The following is a 13,735-nucleotide window of genomic DNA, read 5'->3' on the forward strand; positions in this document are numbered from 1 at the left end:
GGAAATCAGTACTGATAATTCATTGGAAATACTGATACTGAAGCGCCAATACTTTGGCCACCAAAGTATTGGTGAAGAGCTGACTCATTGGAAAAGACCGTGATGCTGGGAATAATTTAAGGCAGGAGGAGAAAGGGACAACAAGGTTGAGATGGTTAGATGGCATCACCAACTCGACGGACATGAGTCTGAGCAAACTCCAGGAGTTGGTGATGGGCAGGGAGGTGTGGTATGCTGCAGTCCATGGAGTCACAAAAAGTTGGCCATGAATGAGTGACTGAACTGAACTGAACTCTGCTTACAAGTTAAATAAGGAGGGTGGCAATATACACCCTTGACATACTCCTTTCCCAATTTGCAACCAGTCTATTGCTCCATGCCTGGTCCTAACTGTTGCTTCTTGACCTGCATGCAGGTTTCACAGGAGGCAGGTAAGATGTGTTATATTCCCATCTCATAAGAATTTTCCACAGCTTGTTGTGATATACACAGTCAAAGGCTTTAGCATAGTCAGTGAAGCAGAAGATGTTTTTCTGGAATTCTCTTGCTTTTTCTACCATCCAATGGATGTTGGCAATTTGATCTTTGGTTCCTCTGCCTTTTCTAAATCCAACTTGAATATTTGGAATTTCTCAGTTCACATACTGTTGAAGCCTAGCTTGGATAATTTTGAGAATTACTTTGAGAGCATATGAAATGAATGCAATTGTGCAGTTGTTTGAATATTCTTTGGCATTGCCCTTCTTTGGGATTGGAATGAAAACTGACGTTTTCCAGTCCTGTGGCCACCACTGAGTTTTCTAAATTTTCTAGCATATTGAGTGCAGTACTTTAAAAGCATCATCTTTTAGGATTTGAAGTAGCTTAGCTGGAATTTCATCTAGCTTTGTTCATAGTGATTTTTCCTAAGGCCCACTTGACTTCTCACTCCAAGATGTCTGGCTCTAGGTGAATGATCACACCATCATGGTTACGAGTTGATGGTGGATGAAGTGAAAAGTGACAGTTGCTTAGTTGTGTCCAATTCTTTGTGACCCCAAGGAATGTAGCCCACCAGGCTCCTCTGTCCATGCGATTCTCCAGGCTAGAATAGTAGAGTTGTTTGCCATTTTCTTCTCCAAGAGATCTTCCCAACCCAGGAATCAAACCTGGGTCTCCCGCATTGCAAGAGGACTCTTTACCACTAGAGCCACTTTATGCAATGTTGATGGTGGGTGGGAGAGTACCAGTGGAGGACAGAGAATGGAGAGGACTCCTGGGGTGGAGGCAGTCACAGGAGGCTCCCCAAGGAGTTAGAAGTTGAGCTGGCCATGGGATGAGTCAAGTTTTGACAGTAGAAAAAAGGAAGAAATGCGTTCTCTGATGGGGACTTTCATGAGACGGGAAAGTGTAAGAGAGCTGGGATCCCCATGCTTACTCAAGCACTTGAGGATCTGAGGGGAATGGACATTCAGGGGATGTCAGTCTGGAAACACTGCCATGGGGCTCAGAACTTAACAGCAGGCACTGCTGAGATTGAGGGAGAATAAGGGCATGATCAAAGTGGCTTCTTAGAAATCTGTCTTCTCCAATATCTTGCAACCCAGATTCAAATGTGTTTCAGGACTCCTACCTGATTCTTTCTTCCATGTTTCTTCCTGTGCTGTGCTTAGTCGCTCAGTAGTATCTGACTCTTTTGTGACTCCATGGACTGTAGCCCACCAGGCTCCTCTGTCCATGGGATTCTCCAGGCAAGAGTATTGGACTGGGTTGCCATGCCTTCCTCCAAGGGATCTTCCCAACCTAGGTATGGAAGCCAGATCTCCCACATTGCAGGCTGATTCTTTACCATCTGGTCTACCAGGGAAGCCCTGCTGCTGATGCTGCTAAGTCACTTCAGTCATGTCCAACTCTGTGCGGCCCCATAGACGGCAGCCCATCAGGCTCACCGTCCCTGGGATTCTCCAGGCAAGAACACTGGAGTGGGTTGCCATTTCCTTCTCCAATGCAGGAAAGTGAAAAGTGAAAGTGAAGTCACTGAGTCGTGTCCAACTCTCAGCGATCCCATGGAGTGCAGCACACCAGGCTCCTCCATCCATGGGATTTTCCAGGCAAGAGTACTGGAGTGGGGTGCCATTGCCTTCTCCGAGGGAAGCCCTACTGTCTTCCTATTCCACAAACAATTATTTTTGAGCCATTTACTCAATTGCTCTTTGAGGCTATTTAACAGCCCTAGAAGGGTATCCTAAAAAGTGTCTTCCCATTTGAATGCCTTCTCTTTACATGCCAGCCAACCATCTCACTTTATTTCAAGTAGACACATGCTCCAGGAAGTCATGTTTCAGTATCATCCAAAATAGTTTTTATTTTTATTTTTTTAATTAATTTATTTTTTATTTTACTTTACAATTCTGTATTGGTTTTATAGTTTTTAAAGTAAGGGATATTACATTATGACCCAACTTGTCTTAGGATGATATGAAACCTACTGCTGCTGCTGCTGCTGCTAAGTCACTTCAGTCATGTCTGACTCTGTGCGACCCCATAGACAGCAGCCCACCAGGCTTCCCCATCCCTAGGATTCTCCAGGCAAGAACACTGGAGTGGGTTGCCATTTCCTTCTCCAATGCATGAAAGTGAAATTGCTCACTCATGTCTGACTCCTCGAGATCCCATGGACTGTAGCCTACCAGGCTCCTCCATCCATGGGATTTTCCAGACAAGAGTACTGGAGTGGGGTGCCATTTCCTTCTCCAGATATGAAACCTACCACCAGACAAATGATTAAAGTTCCTCTTTGGGTTGACACCCCATAGCCTCACCCCACCATGGCTTGTTGCCCATACAGCTCAGAGATTCACTTTCAAAACACTTTGGAACTTGCATCAGAACCCCTAAAATGTACAATTATAGTGTATAAAATTCCTGCATTTATGGACTTTTAAAAGACATCTGGTGTTTCTCAATATGAATATAAACCCTCAAGGATTTCTTAAGGTTAACACATCCCTAAGTGTAAATGTGACTAGTTAGCCTACAAATTAATAATAGAACTTAAACTTTGTCTGCAGTAGTTATAATTTTCGCTTATTTTTGCACATGAAAACATAATACTTTCTCTTTGTGTGATTTGTTAAATTTTTCTTTGATTAATTTTTTTTTTTGTTTCATGCAACTTTATAAACCCAATTATCAAGCTTTGCAAAAAGGAGAGAATTTATCGGGGCTGAGTGGTGGAAATTCAAGACAACTCTTGGGAAAACCTGGGTTAGAATTCCAACTCTGCATTTACCTTGAGGAATATGTTTTTAACCTCTTTGACCTTTAGTTTCTTCCTCTGTAAGAAGGAGAATGATACTTCTTGGGGTTGTTGTGACAATAAGCAGTGATAGATAGATAGATAGATAATGTCACTTATTACACTGATTGGGAAAATCACAGTCTCAATACGTGAAGATGACAGAGATGATGGAATGGAGGAGATGGTGGAAGGATAGAGGTAACTAGCGGCAGTGATGTTGGCTCTGAGTCAGTGACAGAGGCGATGGTGGTCATAATGATGCTGATGGTGATGTAGATGTCAGTGGTAATGGCAATGGAAGTGTTGGAGGTGCAGCAGTGATTTATGGTGGAGGTGGTGATAAGAATGGTTGTAAATGTGGGAGAGATGGAGGCAGCACTGGGTAATGGTGGTGGAGGTGGTGGTGGTGATGGTGGTACCCAGGGTAGCAATGTTGGTAGTGACGGTCTTGATGCTTGTGATGGACGTGGTGGCAGTGGTGAAGGTGGTGATCGTGCTGGTGATGGAGGTGGAGATGCTGGTGATGAGTGGTGATTTTGGAGCATGGAGTAACAGAGGTGGTTAGAAGTAGTGGTGTTCACGCTGATAGCAGTGATGGTGATGATGACGATTCAGTGGTCCAGGTGGTGATTCTTGACTGGGGTGGTTACTGTGATCACGGTGAGAGGAAGCTATTGTTGTAATTGAATTAGAAAGAGAAATAACCTAGAGACAATTTTAGCACACTAGCTTTTATTAAAATTGCTTTATTGGGATGAAGTTAGCACACCATCACAGTCACTGTTTTAAGGTTACAATTCCATGGTTTTTTTTAGTATGCTTACAGAGGTGCACAGCCATTACCAGAACCTAAATTTATTAAAATTTCATCCCCACAACAAAACCCATACCTGTTAGTAGTCACTCCCCATCCCCCCACACAACCTTCCTAGATGGTTTTCAGAGCCTCTGGAGGCCTGCAAGCTGTAGAATCAGAAGTGTATGATTCATTTGTAAGAAAAATCCATCACTTCTTTCTCAGGTGTGACAGTTCCTTCTGCATGATAACTAGAGGTTGTATTAAAGCCCTGAAAGAAAACACGTCAGCTCACTTCAAATACATACCTTCAAATGTATACCCTCAAATAACTCAACTGTACCTGTTCAACATATATCTCTTCAAAATCAGAATATTCAGAAACCTGGAGGAGAATTCTCTCCCTGGTTATTTGTGATAAACACAGTCCCTTAAGTTAGTTACCACATCTGAAAAAATAACAACAAATAATGGTATCTCATTAACAGTCAGTTGAAACACACTCCTTGAAATAAGACACCCATCCACTTCTGGGACTTCAGTCCAATAAACAAACTTAAACAGATGCACTGTATCACAAAGGTTAATTTGTGGTAGGAAATAAGTTACAAAAAACAATATCCCCCGCGATGGAAAAAATGGTTCGATAAAACATGGCATATGATTTTTAAAGACCATGAAAATGAAATATGATCATAGTAGCCTATTAAATGAAAAAATCAGACACCAAACTCTGCAGAGTATGAAGATGACCATGTGGGAAACAAAAATAAATTTCAACTTTACTTAGAGAGATAGGAATGTTATCAAAATTTGAATAGCAATTACATAGGAAGGTTGGCGATATACTTTTAGTATTATAAAAAATATTTTCTACAAAATATTTTTCAGAAGAACCTAATAAGCAAAAATAACCTTCCTACTCGGAGAAGGCAATGGCACCCCACTCCAGTACTCTTGCCTGGAAAATCCCATGGATGGAGGAGCCTGGTAGGCTGCAGTCCATGGGGTCGCTAAGAGTCAGACACGACTGAGGCATTTCACTTTCTCTTTTCACCTTCATGCATTGGAGAAGGAAATGGCAACCCACTCCAGTGTTCTTGCCTGGAGAATCCCAGGGATGGGGAGCCTGGTGGGCTGCCATCTATGGGGTCGCACAGAGTTGGACACGACTGAAGCGACTTAGCAGTAGCAGCAGCAGCAGCAGCAACCTTCCTACTGCTGCCGAATTAGCAGGATTAAAATGTATTTCTATGAAGAATGTAAAGAATGTTATATTTATTCTGTACAAAATATTTAAACTCAACAGAACAAAGACCTCTGTGTTGCCTATCATATACTGAAGCTAGTTAGACTGTGTTTTCACCCATGGAGAGAGAAAAAAGGAAGATATCTCCACCTATCTGTGCATCCAGATCACAGGTGTGATTAATCGCCCTAAATCCAAGAAGGGAAATGTCAGCCAGCAGGGCCCTCTGCTTGTAGAAGATTCGGCAAAACTGGGTGTTCTGTGTAAACACTCTCTTGTGGGTATTTACCTTCTACCTGATCAGACTCCACAGCGCCTATCCTGGGATCCAGACTCGGCATCTTAGGGAGCCTTAAATCATCACATTGAAAAATTAGAATACTTACAAATTAAAAAAAAATTCTTCACATTTGGCTGAGTGATGTATTTAACATGAAAAAACTATGTGAAATAGGAGGAATGTCTTTGTTTTATGTTTGATTTATCCATGGCTTTTGGAGGGAAATGAATTTTATTAATTGGTTAAATTGTTAACTGGTTAATTGGTTAAGCAATTGAGGTAAACAAATTCCAGGTAATGGAAGTCTCAAAATTGGAAATCTTTAGATGTGATTTTTAGCAAAGCGAAGAGCAAGATGAAAAGCTGTGGTTCATCAATGCAAAACAGGAAAGCACAGACATCCGCTTCCGATAGGTGTGAGCTTTTACATCAAGGTCTGTAAGTTCCAACTTAACTGCAGAAGTGATGGTTTCTAGGGCTGTTTTTTTGATATCTATTTAGACTATGTAAATGCATGAAACCCAATGGGCTATTGAGAAAAGCAGTGGGATCCAAGAAAACAATAAATGAGGAAACGTGCTTGGAGAAAAGATGGGATTTTACTGCTCTTGTGTAATTCAGACAAATTCCTAAAAACAGCAGAGACATTGATTCCATGAGGAAGCCAGCATGATGAGCAGTCCACAGACGTTTGCTGAATCTGTGCTGCTGTCTGCTCATGAACTTCTTCCTGTCTGTTGTCCAGGGCGATCCCTCAGGCCTGCCCCCCGCTCTGGGGGCAGATCCACCTTGTCTGTTCTCTACCTGCCATTCCTCACCCCTGTGCATTCCTCATCTCTCCCCACCGCCCATCCTTGCTGCTCAGTCTCTCTCTTACCCCACGCCCTCCCCCCATTTCCAGAGCCCTGGTCGTCCTTCCAGGCCCGCCTGCGGTCAGCATCTTCTGACTGCTTCAGAGCACTCTCACTTCACCACTTTCTGGACGCCTGCTAGCCTCCTGTCCACGGCCACACACTTAGGCACTTCAGATTTCTCTACAGCTTCCTAAGTGTTTGTTTCCTCTCTCCAACGGGGCTGTAGACATTCTCGGGGCTGTAGACATTCTCAGGCCTGAGAAAGCTTTTCAGAGCCCTGAGAGATCCACAGCTTGTACTGAAATACACGCACACACACAGACACATTCACATGCATACACATATATGCTCATATATACGCACACACAGACATAATACAGATACACATACTCACACATATACCCATATATCTGTTGATTGTCTGAAAACTTATAATACCTTTGTCACTGTAGAGCATCACTGTGATGTTGTTCTTAAAACATACTTGGAAATAGTCTAGATTCTTAAGAAAATAATAATAATAAATTCAACATAGCAGTGAGAACTGTTCTGTCTTCTACTAGACTGACCCCTTTATCCTTTTCAGAGAGAAGCTAGCTCCAGCCTTCCCTTGCCCAGCTTAAATCACCATAAAATGATCCCAGAGTGACTCAGACCTTAATAAAAGAGATTTGCCTTCTTGCCAGGGGTGGACTCCCGTTCACATTCAGCTTTCAACCCGGAAACACCTTTATTCTGGAATATTCCATTAGAGTGTAAGCTCCATGCAGGCAGGGACCTTTTTTAAAAAATCACTTCTGTTCTCCAGTGCCTGGGACCATGTGGCAGAGTGGAGCTCAGTCGGTTTTGCTCGGTGAACACATGAACATCAGTCTCACGAGACGATGGTTGATGGAGGCTGAGGTGCCGCAAACCCAATCTGTCTTTTGAAACTCCACCACCACTTAGAGAAGCCAGCGGCCCAGCAGCTTGACAGAGGGCCTGGGTGCCCAGGCGCTGCAGTGGACTCCTCTCCTGTCTCTGCTGTTTGTGTGACCTCCTGTGTCCGTGAGGGTCCCGAGGTGCTGTGTCCCAGGCGGTGGCGAGGGCTGGGTATATCCATGCAGGTGAAGGCAGAGCGCCTGGCCACAGGCATCCTCTAGGGATGAGTTTGCTGCTATAGCTGCTATTACTACTGCCACATCTGTATGGTTTTCATACTTAATTTCATTGTTGTCTCCCTACAATATAGGCAGGCGCTGGTTTATCTCCTGTCCCACCTCAAGTATTCTTTTTTTCTGTATATATTATTTTTTCAATCAGAATAAAGTTGCTTTACAATGTCATGTTAGTTTCTGCTGTACAACAGTGTGAATCAGCTACATGGGTACATATATCCCCTCCCTCTTGAACCTCCCTCCCCCCTTCCCAACCCTCTAGGTCATCACAGGGCACGGAGCTGAGCTCCCTGTGATATACAGCAGCTTTCCACTAGCTCTCTATTCTATCTATCTGTATATGTCAATGCTACTCTCTCGATTCATCCTACCCTCTCATTCCATCCTGTGTCTATATGTCTATTCTCTCTGGCAGCAGCTCTATTCCTATCCTGTAAACAGATTCATCTGTACCATTTTTTTTTTAAGATTCCACATATATGCGTTAATATATGGTATTTGTTCTTCTCTTTCCTGCTTAGGCTCCCAAGAAGCATTTGCAAAATGGGATTATCCGTGGCTACCAGATTGGTTACCGGGAGTACAGCACCGGCGGCAACTTCCAGTTCAACATCATCAGTATCGACACCACGGGGGACAGTGAGATTTACACCCTGGACAACCTCAACAAGTTCACCCAGTATGGCCTGGTGGTGCAGGCCTGCAACCGGGCCGGGACGGGGCCTTCTTCTCAGGAAATCATCACCACCACCCTCGAGGACGGTAGGTGCCTGGCCCCCTGCAGGCTGTGCAGGGGTGATGTCAGCCTGGCCGGCTGTGACCGGGGCTTTCTTCCAGCGGGAAGCATGTCCTAATTAACTCGCAGGCTGCCTGGATTTGGCGCCCTGGATACATCTTGATGGAAAAGCCGAATCCACTCCCTTTTCAGCATTTTTCTCCTGCATTTCAAGACCAAGAGGTGGACTTCTGCCAAGTGAATCCAAGCCTCTCCCCATGACTGCAGCAGTCTGGGCACAATGTAGAAATTCGATTTTCTAAAAATTTCTCATAAGTCAACGTTAAGGAGGGCTTCCCCTCCCCCCCCCCCTTCTTTCTTTCTTCTTTTTTAATCATTGCTTTTTATTTTCAAGCATTCTAAGACCAGAGAACAGACATGAGCAGGCTTCCGGGAGCAAATCTCGCGGTGACCGCACGCCCCCTAGTGGCCAAAAGGAATTACTATACACTCCCATGTTGACAGCCTAAAAGCTCACATTCTCCAGCAGTGCATGAAAATCAGGGTGTCTACATGGCTGATTCATGTCAATGTATGGCAAAAACCACTACAATATTGTAAAGTAATTAGCCTCCAATTAAAATAAGTAAATTAAAAAAGATAAAATCAGGGTGTCTAGAAGCATCATCGTTTAGGTGCAGAGGCCAAATACAGAGTTAGCTGTAGCAGGAGGTGGCACATTTTCCTGGAGAAGGCTGGCACGGCAGTTGCCTCTTGTGCTTTGAGAACACACGTGGTAACTTGCATCTATAATTTCTGACCTAAAGAACAACTGAGAAAAGAAATCCTGACCATTTTTACAGGGAGAGCTAGTAAATGGAAATCCAGGATTTTCTTTCCATCTTCATAGTCCTTGCAGTTGCGGTTAGATAGGCCTCTGGGTTTGCACTTTGATGTTTATTTTTCACTGATGTTTGTGATTCAGTCACTGTCTTCCCCCCTTTCCCAGTCATGATGTTTAAGGTTTGCATAAACTCGATGTGAAATATCCTTCTAGCCTCTATCCTAGTCCATTTTTGCTTTCCTCTGATGGATGCTCTAGGATTGAAAGGGGCACTGCTGGGGTTGGAGCAGTAAGTGTAACATGTCTGCTTGCGAGCTTTTAATTCACACTCCAGACATTGCTCAGCACCAGGGGACTTACTGTACTGTTGATGTTCAGTTGCTAAGTCTTGTCTGACTCTTTGCCACCCCATGGACTGCAGCACTTCAGGCTCCTCTGTCCTCAGCTATCTCCTGGAGTTTGCTCAGATTCATGTCTATTGAGTCGGTGATGCCATCCAACCACCTCATCCTCACAGTAGTTTGCAAGAATGATGGGGAAATAAGCCAGACAAGCAATGGTTTTTAATTTATACAGTAGGGTCAGAAGTGTTCTCAACTCTCTAAGCCGGGGGCGAGCTGCTTGAAAGTGAAGCAGTTATTCTGCAAAGAGAGACACTGGAAGTTTTATGAAGTCATTGTATTTTACCGAGTTACCCTACTTATACAGGAAAGTGGTCCTCATTTTCCCCCTTAATTTGGGGGATTGAGTGCAATTTTTTCTTTTGCTTGCACTTTTGAAATATTAAACTCATGTTGCTTATTCAGTATCAGTTTTTATAGAGTCTAATTATCTCATTTCAGTGCCCAGTTACCCCCCCGAAAATGTCCAAGCCATAGCAACATCACCAGAAAGCATATCAATATCCTGGTCCACGCTTTCCAAGGAAGCCTTGAATGGAATTCTCCAGGGGTTCAGAGTCATTTACTGGGCTAACCTCATGGATGGAGGTAAGAGGATTAAATGATGGGCGATGGAATTTGTACCTGCCCCCTTCTGCCCTGGGATTTAGTACAAGCTGGGCACTTCTTTATCTCTGAGTGCTTTCCTCCTTCCCCACACTGTTCTGTTCTTGTCTTATATCTGACATTTTAACAGGTGTGGACAGCTGCTTAAAACATTGGTGCTGGTGTTTTAGTCCCTAAATCATGTCTGACTCCTTTATGACCTCATGGACTGTAGCCCACCAGGCTCCTCTGTCCATGGGATTTTCCAGGCAAGAATACTGGAGTGGGTAGCCATTCCCTTCTGCAAATGATCTCCTCGACCCAGGGATCAAGCCTGTGTCTCCAGCGTTGCAGGCGGATTCTTTACTGCTGAGCCACCCAGGAAGCCCTTTTAAAACATTATATACTTTCCAAATTTGAAGGATAGGAGGGGGTGGCTGGCACTTGGGATATCTAGGAATAGAAGTGTTTTCCTAATTATGAGTATCTATGTCAAGCCTCTGCAGGCAGCACCAAAACCTTGATCTGTATCTAGAAAGTTCTACGTGACGTGTGTCCTAAAAGACTGACCCCTTCCTGTTCCTGACAGGACTCAGCAGGGAAAGTCCTTGAGCTCCTGTAGTTGAACTGGAAGGGGTTCAGGAAGAATACTGGAACCAGAGGGTATTATTATCTCCGCGAGAAGACATTTTATCCCAACCCTCCATTTTTGGCTCCTTTCTCTTTTTTTCCCCTCCTCTATCCTCTCTTTCTTCATTCTTCTTGTTTCTTTCTTTCTTTTCTTTCTTTGCTTTCAAGTTGTAGGACAAAATCCTCCTGTTTAGGGGCAGGATGTAGCACAAGAGAGGGTCAGCTCGGAGGATAGCAAGACTGGGGCTCCAAGCATCTCAGGCAGAACACGGCTCTGTTTCTCCGCTTGCAGAGGGTAGGTGCCCCTGAGCCAGGCTGAGCGCCACTCCAGGAGCAGGACAGGCTCACCCTGAACTACAGCCTCTAACAGGAAAGGCCCTGCTATTCGCTTGAGGACCAAGGCTGGGGCCTCCCATGCCTGCACCCTTCCCCAGGCCCTGTTTCCAGCCTCCTTCCAACGCCCCCAGCTCCCAGGGTGCCTCCCCACCCTTGTCTGGGGCTTCTTTCAGCCCTTCTGATGGTCCCAGTCGAGGTCCCCGGAGCACCTGCCACCCCTGCTCAGGCCCTCCTGGGTCTGCTCTGAAGACCCAGGTAAACAGAACACACTGGGCCTCAGAGGCTGCAGAGATCTGCTCTTGTGCTCAGTAGCTCAGTTGTGTCCAACTCTTTGTGACCCCATGGACTGTAGCCCACAGGCTCCTCTGTTCGTAGCATTTCCCAGGAAGGAATACTGGAGCGGGTTGCCATGGTGCGAGAATAAAAGATGGAAGACACCTCGGCAAAGGCAGCTTAATAAATGTGCTAAGTACTCAGCTGGGTCCGAGGCCAACTGAGCTGTTTATGTCTGTAACCGGACTTGGATCTCGGAGCTGAGGATCAGCCCCAGTTCCTCCTGGCGTCCAGGGTAGCCCTTTGCGCAGCGCCGGCGTCCAGGGTAGCCCTTTGCGCAGCGCCAGCAGGGGGAGACACTGATTCACCTTCTGAGCATCTTCTCGGCGCGAAGCTCCTGCCAGACGCTGAAAATGCAGCTCCTCTCGGATGCTCTCGTCTAGTGAGACGGGGGGGGGATGCTCTGAGCAGAGACCCACAAGCCCAGTAACGCACAGACAGCCCCACCGAGGGACGGAGTTACACAGATGATGCACTTCACTTCATCCCCAAAAAGAGCTTGAACAATCCCATGGATGTCGAGTACGTTGGTTAGTTGCTCAGCTGTGTCCAGCTCATTATGACACCATGGACTGTAGCTCTTCTGTCCGTGGACTTCTCCAGACAAGAATCCTGGAGTAGGTTGCCATGGATCAAGCCCATGTCTCCTGCATTAGCAGACAAATTATTTACCATCTGATCTTCCAGGGAGGCCCCAGATGTAAAGTACAGAGTTAAAAAAAATTTGCAAATTATCTATTTTACTGACATAGTACCGTAATATATCATTTCTTGTTCTGATTCTAATCCTCATGTTGAGTCAGATTAAATTAAACACCCTACATTTCACTCATATTTGCTCATTGTGCCTATTACCATCTTAGTTCTATGAAGGATGATGTGGTTAATATGGTCTAGTCAGCAATATATTTTAAAGCTTCAAAAACTTGAATATTTAAAAATTAAAGACTTTGAATAAAGAATGCTTGGAAATGCATATAGTTTCTAAAGATACTTCTACTCCCTCTGTGAAGACCAAGGTGATGTGATTTAGTACCTAATGTACGAGTTCTACACTTAATCTCCAAAAGAAAAAAACTCTCAGAAATGTAGGCCTGCTATGAGTAGCCACATTTTATCTGATACCCCTGAGAGCTAACATTTGGAAATTAGCAGGGAATGTCATGGAATTCATGGATTCTTCTGCACAAACTCCTCAGACTGTGGCTCCGAGGTACCCACAGACACAGAACACAGTGTTTGTGTCAAGGTTATACCTGCTAAGCTTGCGAACACACCACACACGCACTCACATGCTCAGGCAGGCTGAGAAAGACATTGTTACTACCCCTGTGGTTAGTATTTTCCCCAAATACTTTCAAAAATATGCATAAAAAAGCATTTTCTTCTTCTAATATGACCAGATAAAACAAAAAATGGTTAATTCACTTGCTAGGATAGTTAAATATACAATATGTCCATGAAATTTCTGAGTATTTTATTATCTGAAAGTCAAAGAATTTTAAAGACAGAAGCAGCTTCTCTGAGATTACTGGGAAGCTGGCCCCATTTCATCTGAATCCAACGGCTTTTCAACCCTTCTCTCTTTCTCCCAGACAAAAAAGACAGATTCTGAATCAAAGCAACACTTAGGTGCCAAACTGGGCTTTTGGTGTGATGCTGGCAAGTCAAGGAGATGGGCGGGGGGAGTCATTTCCACCCCATTTTGATTTCTTCCTGAAAACCCTTTGAGAATGAGGGAGGGTATAAATAAATACATAAAAAGTATTTTGCTTTAAAACATAAAGTTTAAAAAAACTTTTGTACTATAAATAGTATGGTTTCTGAATTTCTTTTCTGTTTTATGTTGTTTTACTCATGACTTCAACCGAACACTATTCTTGCCATATATTTTAAAAATTTATTTTATTGAAGTATAGTTGATGTACAATGTTGTTAATCTCCATTGTACAGTCCCATATACATATTTTTAAATTACTCCACTGGCACTTTGAAAAAGTAATTGATAGAAATTGATGTTTAAGCCATAAAGAAGACCGGGAGCTTAAACGAACAACAAATGAAGCACGCTGTTTGCTTCTGGCTTTTTTCATAATTCACCCTTTTACTTCTTCCACATGGGCTGGTCAGGAAAATACCCCTGAAACAGAGGGAATGAGGTGTTTCTGCGGTTGATTCAGGGGCTCTGGGGATTTTTAAAAATGCTTGGGGGTAATTTTAAATAGGGGTTTGGACTCCAGGCCTATTCATGGTTCGTGATAAATTGAGTCACCCA

The 13,735-nt window shown here is 44.1% G+C and overlaps 1 protein-coding gene across 1 annotated transcript in view; it reads left to right on the forward strand.

Annotated features, from left to right (window-relative positions):
* DSCAM (DS cell adhesion molecule) overlaps nt 1-13,735 on the forward strand; it is a 695,428-nt gene that overhangs the window by 570,056 nt on the left and 111,637 nt on the right. Inside the window, exons 17-18 of the mRNA XM_040249128.1 lie at nt 8,138-8,378; nt 10,018-10,164. Of these exons, the coding sequence (XP_040105062.1) occupies nt 8,138-8,378; nt 10,018-10,164 (388 nt within the window). The remainder of the gene's footprint in view (nt 1-8,137; nt 8,379-10,017; nt 10,165-13,735) is intronic.

The sequence above is a fragment of the Oryx dammah genome, unplaced genomic scaffold, assembly GCF_014754425.2.
Source record: "Oryx dammah isolate SB20612 unplaced genomic scaffold, SCBI_Odam_1.1 HiC_scaffold_2, whole genome shotgun sequence".
Taxonomy (NCBI): Eukaryota; Metazoa; Chordata; class Mammalia; order Artiodactyla; family Bovidae; genus Oryx; species Oryx dammah.